Consider the following 15263-nt stretch of genomic DNA (forward strand, 5'->3'; position numbering starts at 1 on the left):
ATCAAAATAAGACACATAGCAGAGCTGTGATGATAATGGAGGTGGAGAAAAGCTATGGTATGACAAACCATGCAAGATTAAGGCAATGTAGTATGACACTAACACCAGTCATACATCAGAAATTGTTCCTGGTAAAATAAAATAACATAATAATAATAATAGAAAAAAAAAAATATATTTCAGTGGAGCAGCTGCATAGTCTTGTAGATGATTTACACAAATTAAACTGCTAGTGAAATGCCAACATGTGTTACTTGTTTTTTCAATTTAATTTATATACAGTTGTTATACAGGAATCGAGGGGTTTATTTCATTCTTCTGACATAATTAATTTAAAAATAAAAATCAATTTTCCCTACTGTTCCAAGTGCCAGTTGCTGTTGCTTGTGTCATTAGTAATGATAATTCTTGCACTTGGATTTTAACTCTATGCAACCTTTGTTCAAATGTGAGCAGTCATAAAAATACAAAAATAAAAAGTGGTTGCACATCGTTTAGGCAGGAATCAACAAGACAGAGGAAAGCAGTGAGACAGAATTCTTTTCATGACAAACTAATAAGAGGCATTTCTTTGGTCCGTTAAATAATTGGGCAGATTCACTCAAGAAGTACCTGTGTTTCAGTATTTGTGTGTTTTAGTATATGACCTAATAGAAAACAATAAATTTCTATATGTAACTGCAAATTGTGTTGAGATTCTTCGGGAGAAAACTTTTGAAATGAAAGAACTTACTTACAGAGATACTATGTTTTGAACCTCATAACCCATCGAGGATCAATCAAGATACGCAAGAATCTGGTATATAAGTGCTCTTAAAATACCAAAAAGATAATCTTATCTAGATTTTAAAAACATCTTGAACAATCTAGACAAAGTTTAAAATGCAAATGGTTCTTAAAAAATCCATCACAAACTGGCAATACTCCATTTCAAGAACATTTGATAAAAGCTGCTTATTTTTCAGGTTTATAAGTTCTGAGAAACACGATCCCCACCTGCCCCACCTCACAGAGCTTTTTGAAGTCTGCATTAGAAAGAAATGCCTAACAAGCCTACTTAGTTGAAACTGCTACATTCATCATCTGCTCAAACAGCATACCAATTTCATGTTTTTGAGGTAAGAACAATATGGGGAAAACGGAGGTAAACTCTGAATAGGAAGGAAGCCAAACACACACAGCAAACATTACCTGTTTTCTGATGCTGCTGCAACATTTTCCTTGTCTCTGTGAAAGGAGGGGATACAGTATGAATAAAGTAAATGCAATTGCCAGTGGTGGCAAAAAAAACCCAACAGGGAGAATGAAGATGGGTTGAGGAGAAATGTTTGGTTGCAAAAAGCATCCTAGAGTGGTTGCTCATAAATATAGTTGTGAGAAACCTCTTCGGCTCTCAAAGTGAAACCCACCAAATATGCAAGATTACTGTATGCTTCTTCTCAATTGCAAACCACTTCATTTCAATATTAAGTAAAATGAAGGAAAATTAACAGTTACAAATTAGACATCGTATGTATGTATATAATTTCAGGCATAGTTTTGACTTTAATAAGTTCCCTCTTAAAAGAAAATTTCAATAATATTCCAGCAGAACATACTCTGATGCCAACTCCAAGCAGTAAAAATAATCAGAGTTGGAGAGTGCTCAAGGTTCTAATATTTTGAAGTGATAAGCAGTTAAATGGTTAACAAAGACTCATACAAGATGGATTATATATGTCTGGCATCACTTAAAAATTCTCTGTCCTACCCAAGTAAGTACTGGTTTTCTCAATCCAAGTTGGATTAGAAACAAGTGAAATCATTCCTTCACTGAGGTGAGGAGTAAGTCAGCCCCAATTTCAGGGACAGGGAATTATTCTGTAAACACACAGACACACTTACAAAAATAACTGACCAGTTTAAGCGCAAGCAATTGTCTAAGAAGTTAAGACATAGGTATTTTCATAAAGAATAGAATCCTTTTAGCCTTAGACTCCTAAGTTTGAAATCCAATTAAGTAATGGAGATAATCTCAATATTTAGCAATTTAGTGGGTGATTGTGTCCTTTCCTATTTAAGGAATTATGCTGGAATTTCAACACGTTTAAAGTTGAAATATGCCAAATGAGAACATTTTTCTTAACTGGGATCTAAAATTACAAAACACAAAGCAAATGTCCTCATTTACCCAACTGAGCCTTCTTTCTGAAAAGTCCTTATGTAGATTTGTTGGGCTCCAATCATTATCTTACATTATGTTTGGAAGCCTATTCTCAATATTTTCCACATTATTATTAGTATTTCATATATTTCCCTCCGTGTTTATGTATGTACACGTGTGTACATACAGTCATGTACTTCTTCCTTAGCTTGGCTCCAATAAAGTTACAAAAACCAGTCCAATTTACATCAGCAAAGGTTTGGGCATAGGTGTTCTCTACCAGTTTTTTAAAGTCTCTGACTAAAATGTAACCCCTAAAATATATGAATTGAAGCCAGATTTTCAAACCCAGAAGTAGATCTGAAGTGACCCTCAGATGTGGCTGTCTGACTAAGAAGGTTATGGTCAGAATGGAAGAACCTGTCTTGAAAGTAAATGCCCCAATAAGATCAATTGGTTCACCACTCTAAAGCAATGAGAAACCAAACACTGTCTTTATGGTAACCAAGCCGTGAGTTCACTGGAACGTCAGGTACAGGAAAGCCAGGGTGAAACAAGGTGGAGGATTAGAAACTCTGCGTGTGTTGGGCGAAGTGTTAGTATACCAGGAATCGCAATCATGCGAGAACGTTAAAAAACACAGTCACAGGCTGAAAAGAATAAAGCATTGTTTATTTCCAGTGTTACCAAATATTCTGTGAGAAATTATAGACCAAAAGGCAGGCAGCTGGGGTCAGGCAGAAGCAGCGCTAGGCCTCTGTTGTTACTATTAATCTGATCCAAACTTTTCTGCTCCACTAGCTGTGGCTGTACTGAAGAATGCAGAAAAACATCACTTGACTTTGAGGTCAGGATTTCACGAAAGCTTTATCCATGAGCGTACAAGTATAGGATAACGTTGAGTGACAATGGCAGGGGAGTTGTGAGGGTTAAGAGAGAGAAGTATAGTAGATATACTTCCACAGAATAAAGCAAAGGAAAAGGCAGAGAGTAAAGGGAAAGATGAGCTCAGAGGCACACAATACTTCTTCACAGTCTTGCTCCCAAGAACTATTTCTCTTCCCAGTCAACAGGAGTAATTCCCATTTGGCTAATGGTGAGAAAGGCATACGTATCTCTTATTGGCAATACTTTTTGAGGAACAGACTATTGGATTTCCAGCCTTTACAATCAAACATTTTTTGCTAACTAAATGCAGAATTAATTTTCCTTTTGAGTCAAATACATCCCTGGGGCAGGCTCAGTGAAGTCGATACCTTCACAACATGAAAGAATTTGGCTCAGAATATTATGAGCAGTTTGTATCTCTGTGGCTGCTCAGGCTGTTCAAATAACTGACAGTAGTGGATAGTAGCTTTGAGCTATCTGGGAGAGATTTAATATTAATGTTTTTTTGTCTGCAGCCCTTTTAGTCCCCAGCTGAAATGGCTTTTTATAGAAGGGCCTTAGTCAATGACTGTTCTGAGAGAACAGTGCAACTTCCACAGATTTTATTAAATATTGCACATATACCTCAAATAAGATTTATTTATGCAATATACTGTCTTCCCAATTACACAGTATATTATACAATGGAAATTATGAAATGTTTCCGTCTCATAAAAATATGCTACATGATACGGTCATAAACACAGTGTGAATGAAGTGATAGAGTCTTTTCCTCCCACACACTAGCAAGAATTATAATAGTTTGAGCAACAAAATGTAAAATTCATTTGTAAGCCAAGCTTGTGTGTGCTGCTGAATCCTAAAAAGAGCCTCAAGAAACTTCACAGAGTTTCCAATAAATAAGTCTGTTGAATGCGAACTGTATGTATTGGACATTAGAATACTTTCCCATTCTATTTATTTTTGGAAATCCAATGTAAAAGATCCCCAAACAAACATGTATCAGGTGACCTGAGATGTGGAGCTTGTGCACCTTCCATCTACCTTCTCCTTAGAGGATACCACATCTCGGCTCTCTCCTGAAGAGCTCCTCTCTGTTCCATTAAAATGTAGACACAGAATCATTTAATCTGTAATGAAGATCTGATGACATAAGGAACATTAGGCAGCCCAGGAGACCACATGGTCTTTCAACTCTTCTCTGTCTTTCAGTACTGAAGCAATAAGTGAATACTAGAATTGATTTTTTTTCTCCATATTCTCATGGAGCAACACAGTATTTTTCTCATTTTACAAATGAGGAACTAAAACGTAATAGAATTGCTCATGGTCAAAAAGAAGGTCCACGGCAGGGAAAAGAACTGAAATAAGCTCTCCTGAATTCCAACTGAGTATTTAAAATATCAGCTCACCCTCTTTAATAAGAGATTATGGATTTTTTTTTTTTAATAAATATTACTATTCAGTTTATCAGTATTTTCCTGTGTTGATCATCCCATAGTCTTCTATCGAACCTGACAGATATATACTGGCCTTTTTTCAAAGAGGAAGTAGTTATTAAGACTTACAGGGTTATTAAGGTCTATACTGAAATTTAAAAAAATCTGTTTTTCTAGTAGTATATTGTGGATTTGCAGGACTTGTCCTTATTAGACTTACAATAGCTTTCATCCTAACATGTACTTGTATTTACATAAACATGTTTGCCTACAAATAAAATTTCCTTTTAAGAAGTAGAGGTCACAAAATAATTTTTAAAAAAATTCTTATAGCGTGTCTGGGAGTAAAGCTGTGTGAAAGCTATTTCATTATTACCTTCCAAACATTTTTGTCTCAAAGGGGTGAGATACTGACACTGTTGGAGATTGGACACTGAGCTAGAGTAATTCCTGTGCTGATCCAATGAGGCCATTTCTACCTTTCTGTGTTTGCAGCTGAGAATTTTTCCATGGTCAGATGAATATAAAACTATTGAGATCATTTGGTTTTTTTTTTCCCCCCAAGCTATATTTTTGTTATCTTAACAAAGACACTGTAAGACACACAAAGAAATCATAGGCAGTTAACTGGAGAGGACAGAAGACAACTATCATGCTGGTTTAGTTAAAACTTTAGCTTGGAATCAGAAAAAAGGGGTAGAAGAAGAGCTAGTCTCTCTTTTTCAGCCACTGTAGTCAAGAATGTGAGCAGCCCACGCCAAAACTATTGCAATATATCCTGCTAGTATGTCTGCTTTCCAAAACAGGGAAATACATTTCTCCCAGAAGGTATCCTGGTTTGTGCAGACAGTGCCACAGAATAGGAAAAGCATTATCATCTATTCAGTGGAAGAAAAAAACAACCAGCAACTCATTTTCAACAAATAGTATGGAACTCAATCAAAACAGCTCGCTAAAATCAAAGCAAATACCTCCTATGGACACATTTTAGTGGCATCTACTAGTATGCTGTTATATTTAACAACCAAATAATAAATGCAGCTGGAACTAGAGCAGCAGTGGTGTTGGTGAAAGCTAAGATAACTCTTTTCCAGGATTTACATAGTGATATTTGGCATGCATGTATATGTACTCCAATTTATCTTATTGGTAAGCATGTGACTTTAATAAGAACAAAGACTGCAAAATTCTGAGTATGTGGAGCAATTTGAGCTGGGATATATTTCAGATAATTATTCCCTATCTTGGCCTTAAGTGTGCAATTGGATTTATCTGAAAGGTTCCCTCTAGCTTTTTATAGCCCCACCAGTAAAGCACAGCTATCTGCCAGCAGGCACCTGAACACAGGATCAGGACTTCCAGTATTTGTGACCATTACAGACAAACCCAATGCACAGCGAGTTTAGGTATTGTACACCAGGAAATTATTCCCTGCTCACTGAAGTGTTCTTTCTCATCATGACTTCACTTTTCGCCAGGGAAGCTGACAGAAGAACAAGAACCCACAGATCTCAATTTCAGCTGCTAGTTTTTTAGAGCTACTTTTTAATTTGTGCACATCGATGATAAGAAAATTCATACTTTCTCTACGTGGTATTATCCTAAGTTTGAAGCTGCATCTGAAATATACTAATGTGTCTTTTCTATTCAGTTCCTGAACCAAATAAGTAAGCGGTATGAATTAGAGCTGTTGTCATTCTTTCAGAATGTGGATTACATTTTATTTCATAAAGTCTCTTAAGGATTTTCTTACCTTCCCTCTCTCTCATTTGTAATCATATAACGTTCTGGGTCAACTACAACAAATGCTTACGTGGAAATGAACTCTTAGGAAGTTATTAGTATTTAGCGTAATTTTGCTGACATTAATGTAATTTAGAAGCAGAATAAAAGGAAGCGGTGCCAGTGCTATGCTATCAGCCAGCTCTCCAGCTCACCCTAAGCAAAGCTCTGTGAGCCAGTCTGATGATCCACAGACTACAGCCGAGGACCTCTGGGTTACACATGCTTGTTGGAAAGCCTGCTGCATGCAAGAACTGCGTTTTCCTTATTGGACTGAAGGCAGCGCAAGGGAGTAGTCAGAGAGAAAGGTAGCATTGCGCACTGGTATCTTGGTTAGCCAGCTACATCAGCGGAAGGACGCGTATGAGAATCTTAAAGGCTGCACAGTGGGAATGAAAGCGATGGTAATTTCTGCCCATGCAAAAGTTAAGTGCTGGACAGGAACATGCAGAAGACGGAGATGGTAAAGATGAGATGTTAAATATAGGTCAGTATACACACACCCACGCACAAAATTGAATCTTAAGCTTTAACAAGCTCTGTTAGCTTATGCATTATTTTCTCTATGAGCTATTTCGAGAATAGCTTCATGGCGTTTGCTAATTTCATTTGGAGGCCTCAATCTTTCAATTTTAAGTGAGTACATTGGAGTGGATACACCATACCTTACAGTCACCGTCTTTGATCAATTGGTTCTACAGAGAACTGGCTTGAAAAAAAAAAGGAATTTATGATCTTTAAGTTCATTTTTCCCACAGAACTTCCAGGAGTATTTTGGGGAAGACAGACATTATATTTGATCAATTTTCCCTTCTGGTTTCACTCAGAATTCATAAAGACAATTGAGTTAATTCACTGTTCCTATGTTTTTGTCACTCTTTAGGTGCTAAAAGGTAAGTGCGGATCAGAATATATTAAACTGATGTGCTTACTATTCTTTATTGCAGCTATGTTCCTTAAATGAGAAAGCTACCTATAGAAGTCTGCTTTATTTCATGGGCTGTTGTGGAAAAATAAGGTATATCTTTCAAAAGGATTTTGGTAATCTGATTAGCATACAGATAGGAAGTTTTTTGGCAGTTGGGCAGGTCAGCAATGCTAATCATTGGAAATTCTGACAAATGAAGGAAGGGGATCAAGGTGCCTTAGCTTGTCTTGGTGGTGTCTGATGGCTTTGATAAGCAGCAGTAGAACAAAGAATGTTTAGTACTTGAGAGCAAATTTTAGTCAATTCATTTTTGTGCATATTGCAGAAAGCTGTTGATTAAAGGCTAACTGACGAAAGAAAGTCATTATCTGGTGCTACCACGTACCACACCAAAATTTTATCTTTTTAACTTTGCAAACTAAAATTTGTGCGAGTATCCATGTATTTTCTGATACGTGTAACGGTAGTGTAATGATAGTCCCAGTCACTGAAACTCGTGGTAGACACTGCTACAGAAGCTGCAAAATCAACTTAGTCCCTCTGGGAACCTGAGTGCACAAGAGAAAAATCGGTGTCACCTCTTCTGCCCCTGAAGCAGCCTTCAGACAGCTCTGTGATACACAAGAGTTGGACTTTTTAAAAGTGATAAAGTAGTCCCTAAAATACTTGTTCCTTGCTGCTGAAGATATAGTCCACACAGTTGTGCATAATGAAAGAGAAACCACAATGAAAAGAAAGCGACCTCTATATTTATTACATAGCAAAAAACTTACTCTCCTTCCCATGCAGGCAGGCGTGAAAAGAGGGAGGCAAGGGAAGGAGCCACAGAACCTTTCTCCTTTTGTAATTTCTTCATGCATGAAAGGAAGAGAGGTCAAGTTCTCATGCCTGCTTTCCTAAAGTCACACTCTAGCCACGTCCCATCAGCACACACTGCATGCAGTCAGTATTCCTGCCGCACTCTAAGCACCGTAGGAGGCGAGAAGACCATTTGAGTAGAAGGCAAGGCAGCAGTATTCAGGAAACGGGTTAGTTTAGATCAAACAGTCTTATACCACAGCAGAAAATGAGCATTTCCCTGTGTCATAACCAGACAAGCAGATTTACCTGGAAGGCCTTTTGGTTTTGATTTCCTACTGGCATCAGCTTTGCTGTATCTTCATTAAATGCTTATAACACTATGCTTTACTCGCAATATTGGGAAGGGCAGGGGCTTAATATCACTATCCACATCCTGCGCTTTGCTTTATTTTTGGCACAGTGGCTATTTAGAAGACAGTATTGTCACCAACCATTGTCCTCGGCTCAGCAGAACAGTCATGGTTCAAAATACATTCAGCGTGGGACAGATACACCTGCCTATCATCAGTGCTATTTTAAAGAATTACATGACTCATCAAGTCTTCAATCAGGAACCTATTTTAAGCATCACTGTCATTAACTGAGACTCATTTTCCTAGGCAAACCAGCAGACTTCTGCAAATGGTCAAGAAACACTGCAAGATGGGGTCAGTCAATCAGAAGCCACACACAGCAAGATAAGCCTGGACATATTAAAAATAGGGCATAACCAGGCCAGACTTGACTTTTTGCTAGAACAAAGCTAGTGGTTTCTTAAAGCTGTTAATGGTTTCTTATCGGGCCTAAGTCTGTTACAGTCTCTAGCAACGAGATGTAGCAGAACGATAAATCCAGCCCCACTTCTCCACCTTACAGAAAAAGTCTGTCTCCTACTTCAGGAGGGGAAAACAAGGCCTCTTAATACTTATATAAAGAAAGTTAAAGTTATAAAAAGAAAGTTATACAAAAAGTTATAAAGTTACATAAAGAAAGATCAGTAACATTCATTTTCTGGGCTTGAAGATCGCCATGACAACATAAAGGCAGATTTTTGAGGAGTAAGAGTTAAGCCTAAATGTAAACAAGAAACTGGACAGAAAAATCTGACTGACAGTTTAATTAACTAAGCCCATCACTTCGGAGATGTTTTGAGAGGGACTGGACTAAGCAGTAGAAATATGCTATAGTAAACAATCTTGCCTTAGGGATTAATGACAGCACCTTCACAAAAGGTCTTTATCATTGCAGAAGTTCCAAAAGTTACCAACTATTGAAGGTTTTTTTAATTACTTTTTCTTCTGTAATTATATAAAGAATTGAAATTCTACAAGCTTGGAGAGTGTTTAGATTCTATTTTGTATCCTCCAGGAGAAAGCATTACAACTATTTCTCTATGTGATTACATGGTTTATATGCACTGAATTTTTATCATTAAATCCACTGAAGCAGAGCTAAGGGGAAGGGGTTCCTTAATTACATCTGCATTAATTTCATATCTGATCAAACTATGCTTTTCTGATTATTAAAAAATACCTTTAAAAATAACATTAAGTATAAACATTGAGATATAATCTAGACATTTTCTTTTCCATTATAGTACATGCACTAGGACTATTTGAAACAAATAATATCTGTATTATGTTCATAAAACATTAAGGTTATACAATTCCTATTTAAGTGAAAACACTGTATTATTAGTTATTCAGAAAACCATTTAATTTGGTTGAAAATTGGAACTGGAAGATTTTTTATGCTTAGGTACATTTGATGTTCGTGAAAAAAAGTTAATTGCCTATTGATATTTTAAATTCTATCAAAATTTCCTATATATAAATAAAATTCACCCACTCTGACCCAAAGTTTGATCTTAGCAACATTCAGGAGAAGTTAAAATGTTGCTCTTATTTCATGCAGTTATGCTGATTTTCCACAGGCACTAATAAGATGGTATGATCAGAGTCTGTTTGTGCTCCCATAAGGAAAATAGAAATTAATGTTGTGTATTAAATGGCATGCTTACTGAATTGCTATGGTACTTATCTAAGAACAGTGAAATGCATTTTAAAAGCAACTAGTGTTCATGTACTCTTAAATAATACTCAAAAATTACTATTTTTTTTTTTAAATATGATAGCTAGATTTTTTTTCCTTTAAACACTTTATTTGGTTGATTCATGCAAAATCCCCCATGAACAGCAGCTTTTCCTTCCTTCTATAATGCAGAAAAACAATGGGAGTTTGAATGACCTTTGTTCTTTTATGGACTGCTGATATAAGTGCTAAATGTTTGGAAGCAGCAAAAGGTCTAAGAGTTTCAATCTAATCTCATGCACTAATCTCTTTGATCAGAATTACTGCTACCAGATAAAGGTACCTAATTCACAGTTTATAGAAGTTAATGAAAAAAAAAAAAAAAAATTATTGCGGGCTGTAGGCAGGGCTGCAACAGAGCCAACCTTCCATTGCAGAGACCAGTGTTTTAGCACCAGAAACTTTTGCTTCAGTCAGTGCTTAGGACTCCTAATGCAGACCGTTGCGGGCTAACATCAACTGCTCCTATGGAAACCACAAACAGTTTAGTTTAGTTGCAATTTTTGTTTCATTTAAAGATCAGAGCATAAACTAGAAAGGGAAGTGACATTGCTCTTGGTGTACTTCAAACAGAAAATAGAAATATTTGGGGGCCTCTGGGATAGGTTTGCCATATCTTGACTGACACAGCTTAAAAGCCAAGCATTATTGCAACGTTGAAACAAAAAGATCCCATTCTAAGCACCAGCAATGTCTCAAGTGCCTTCGCCACGGGCACAAATTAATCCATTATTGCCAGAGAACGCATAGTATTCAAATGGCAATGCTAAACGATATTATCAATAGGTCGTAATCTAACATCTATTAATTATGCTTTATTGTCATTCACACCTAATATGATATTTGTTCATTTCTGTTGTTGTTCTTTCAATTGCTTTGTCAGGTTTATTCTAATTCAGACAACTTAAAGGTCAGTAAGCATTATAGGTAATAGGGAAAGCTTTTTGACCAAATTTTCTATCATGGAAAGAAAAGTTCTTCTTTCAGAATCAGTTGAAGCAGTTATTGTTTTAAAACAGAATGAAGTACTGTGTAAAACAGGCACATAATTATTTTAGTTTTAAAACCTTTTATTTCAGATAAAGCATGCTGCTATATACAGAAAAAAATGTGGGTCAAAGCAAGAGCAATACAGAATGGGCAACATATTCCTTAAAACTTACATATTCCTTAAAACTTACAAGATGCTTTTAAAAACTTCAGTGTACCAGTAGCACTATATATTCTTCTCATTCCTAAATCACCTCTAGCAAAATGTCGTTTCCCCACAGATCCTGAGCGATCACAGCTATCTCTAGCTTTCACATAATGAGAAATTCAGGTTTCCAACAGAAAACTTACAGCAGTGGTTTCAGCAAATGACTTCTACCGGTATAATATACTGAAGAAATATAACTTCACATTGCTAATATCTCATTTCAAACGGTATCATTCAACTATGCAAACTAAGTATGTTTTACATTTAGCAAAGTCTAGGCCAGGCTCAGTCAGTTTTTCTTTTCATCTTTCTTTCTCCTACTTAATTATCTTTACAGCAGTAAAACTCAGTAAAAGTCGCCTTCCTCTTCCTCCTAAAGAAATACTGTCAATAACTTCCCTCTCATTTTCTTCTACAATTAAAGTCAAGAGAGTACAATAGGGATGTTTTCCTGTATACTGACGTTACATTTGATACAGTAAAGGATAAAAGCTAATCTACTTTATAATGAAGAACACATAGAATAGAATCACAGAGTAGTTTGGGTGGGAAGGGACCTTTAAAGGTCACCTAGTCCAACCCTCAACAACCCATGAACCGGGTTGTGTCATTATTTTTACTTTTGGTGACAGTGAATGGGTACCAGGCTAACAACAGAAATCTACAGAAGACAGGCACTCAGAGAAAGGCCCTAGCAGTAAGTCGTTCCTGCGTGTGTGACACTCTTAGGCTCTAACTCAGGACAGCAGTTAATTTGTTACTGTAATTCTCTGTCTCATGTATTTGCCTGCTAAATGCGGGCTTTTAACTTTTAACATTAAGGATTTGCGCCGATAGGCCGTGATGCCAGTTGCGCAATTTGGCAAAGCGTGGGCTGTTACGTTCCGTTTCAAACCTTTCCCTGTGGCATGAAGAAAGAGAGAGAGAGAGAGAGAGAGAAAGACAGAGACAGAGAGAGAGAGACACAGAGAAGAAAGAAAGGAGGGAGAAAGAAAGGGGTTAGGGACCATGGCTACCACTCCCCTGCCTTATAACTAGGGCAATGGCAATTTATTTGGATTTTTTCCTCAGCTTTCACATCAGTGCAAAGAAAGCTTGGATCCTTTTTGGACCATGTATGAACGGTTTTGCAGTTGTTCATTTCTGAGAAGTAACTTGATATAACTTCATATTCTTTGACTTGTGCTTGGTATTCCAGGGCTGCTTTTGCTAGAAAGGCAGTGTAATGCCATTGTTTTCCTGCCAGCAGATTCTCTCGGCTTTTCCCTCCCTCCCCCGCAACTGAGCAGTCAGTGAAAGTTAACTCCATACAAGAGCAAAATTAATGCAAATATTTTCCATTCTGTAATACCTAGGTCAGCATATACATATATATATATATATCTATATATATATATCTCCTGCTGTCCTTCCTGTAAGGATCATCAGCCACAGGTTTCAGCAGTACTTTTTCTATAGCTTTTCTCAACATAAGTGAGTGTAAATGTTGACATTTGCATAAATATTTCTGGTTATTTGTGTCAAAAAGCAGACTAACAGGGGATTTTCAAAGCACAGTCCTGTGAAGTATTGGCCACCTCCTGCTAACACCCCTAGCTACCTTCGACTGCAGACCGAGGCACTCGAGCAAGTTGTAAGCAATGTTCAGCACCTCTCAGGGTTTAATGTCTTCTGGATGTTCTATAGTTTAAATTCAGGTTTTCATAAATAAAAAGAGGGAGGAGGAAGATGTGGATGAGAGCACAGTCAAGGAGAAGTATATCAAACAGAATGGAAAATAAAATGTTATTTGCAAAAGGTATTTGATTCATTGCAAGCAAGGTAATTTTCCCCTTGTTATTTATACCCAAAATGCAAGACAATTGTGTTAATGCAGCGGAACTTGAGAGTGAAACCAGCCAAACAGAGAAGAACAGACTGGGCTGGGTTTACTCCTCAGGCTGAGGAAAGTGCAAAACAATAAACAGAGTAAATGCCAACAAATTCGCTGATATTTCCAAATCTTCCGTTCCTAGTAACACAGCGTCATGCAAGTAACACTCCTAAAGGAGTCTTGATGTACGACTTCTCAAACCATCTTTTATGCTTTTAAGTAATTAAAAGATATCAAGTATTCCTAGCTGAAATGCTGAAGCTTCTTGATGGCATTTTTTCAAGTTACATTGGAGCATACTAGCTACAGCGGGTCTTACATGAAATTTAAGAATTCCCTTACTGCTTTAAAGATACACCCCTCCATCCAAGGAAAAGGTATTCAGAAACATCTGTTCAGCTTGGAATGGATACCATCTTTCCGGAAAAGATTCCGTAACAATCATCACAACAGCAATGGAAAGTTTTCATAGCAAGTCGTAGTCTTACGCGTGCCTTCAGAATAGCACTAGCACGAGCAAAGGACAGCCATGCAATGCGCTCATTAGTGTTAAGCGAAAGGAATGTTCTGCCACCTGGAAATTCCCAAGCTTTGCGGGTTCTGTTCAGAGCATACGTCACGAAGTTAGAAGCAGCAATCTACAAGTGACTATTATGTAAAACAGTTCTGCCAACTATAAGCTACATGGTTGGTTTTTTTTTTTTCTTATTTTTTCCCCCCCAAGTGTTTAGAAGAAACCTGATCACCATTTCATGCAGTTCTTGCTGACTACACTGAAGAGCTGACACAAAGAGGCAAGAGAAAGCACCAGAGAGAGATGGCTCACAGCATGCCCCGAGGCCAAAATTCCCCACGCTGTGAAATCTCTGGCAGTTTAAGTTTTGGAACATGAAGGATTTTTCCAGAATGCTAGCACAGCATGGGAGTAACGCAACACTGAAACTGGCAAGACTCAGATTCCGCAGTTCCATGGAAACCTTTTGCTTTCGGGAGCCCAGGAAGCCTTCCAGGTGGTCCCAAAGTGTGGGCATGGAAAAAGGTGTGCTTGTACAGGCTGTCTGGAGTAGAACCTGAAGAGGAGTTTCTACTCCATCATTGTGCTGGAAGAGTGGAGCTAAAGTACCGATTCTGTGCATCTGACGTAGGTCCTTCCAGCCTGTACAAAATCAAGAGTGGCAGGAGTCTTGCCACAAGATTGAACAGAAGGACTCCAATAGGCCCAAAAGAGTAGTATGTGATGGATGCCTGCGTAACCAGGGCTGTTGCTACCAAATCTGCAGTGGAGTGTGTGCACGTTTGAGGTAGGTACCAAGCCACCCAGATGGGGCAAGCGCTATCGGTCAGGTAGGAAGGAGACCCCATTTCATTCCTTGCACCAGAGCTCATGCCCGTTACGCTCTACCGATATAACTACCTAGTATATACTCCCTTCTGCCTCTGCTACCAATGAATGCCCTTAAACCTCTTTAGGTAAGACAGCTGTGCCTAAATATACTCATAACCATAACTGCCCTTGTGGGAAAAAAGGATAACACAGCGATACCTCAAAACTGCAGAAAATGTGCAAAGCACAGTGTATGTGGTCAGGTACTTTAAGTTAGACTGAACAGAACGTGCTCTTTACATATGTCGATGTGTTACTAGATAATTATTTTCAATGTATCTGATACCATGTTAAGTTTCCAATATCTGGTATTTTCCAAAGCCACAGACTACGGCTAGAAAGATTATTTCTTTAAAACAACATATTACTTTCAGATGTGTATGGGGGACTTAAGTTCAGCACAACGCTTTAAATCCCATCATAATACGGATTTGGATGTGTGCTATTACATCAAAACAGATACTGCACGATATATTTAATAAGCATTAGGCTTGCATGTTTGAGCGAAGAAATAAATTCGTGAGGGATGTGATGTCAAGCCTGATGTTCAGGCACCTAGCCATGAACTGCGGTGAACTGCAACGGAAGGTTTATAGCAAACATAAACTGAAAGTATACTTATTGTATTCTCACAGGGAAGATGACAGACATCTTTCTCACTGATTCAACATTTGTAACTTGCACTGTGATCAAAAGC

The 15263-nt window shown here is 37.6% G+C and overlaps 1 protein-coding gene across 3 annotated transcripts in view; it reads right to left on the reverse strand.

Annotated features, from left to right (window-relative positions):
• Positions 1-15263, reverse strand: part of LDB3 (LIM domain binding 3) — a gene marked incomplete at its 5' end in the record, with an annotated part of 121997 nt that overhangs the window by 32036 nt on the left and 74698 nt on the right. For 2 of the 3 annotated variants that reach the window (XM_082310592.1, XM_082310591.1), the window contains one exon: positions 1192-1227. In XM_082310592.1, the coding sequence (XP_082166718.1) occupies positions 1192-1227 (36 nt within the window). Of the gene's footprint in view, positions 1-1191; positions 1228-11166; positions 12211-15263 lie in introns of those variants that run through there. The other variant, XM_082310593.1, reaches the window with a different exon arrangement.

The sequence above is a fragment of the Platalea leucorodia genome (genome assembly GCF_965183815.1).
Source record: "Platalea leucorodia genome assembly, chromosome: 4".
Lineage (NCBI taxonomy): Eukaryota > Metazoa > Chordata > Aves > Pelecaniformes > Threskiornithidae > Platalea > Platalea leucorodia.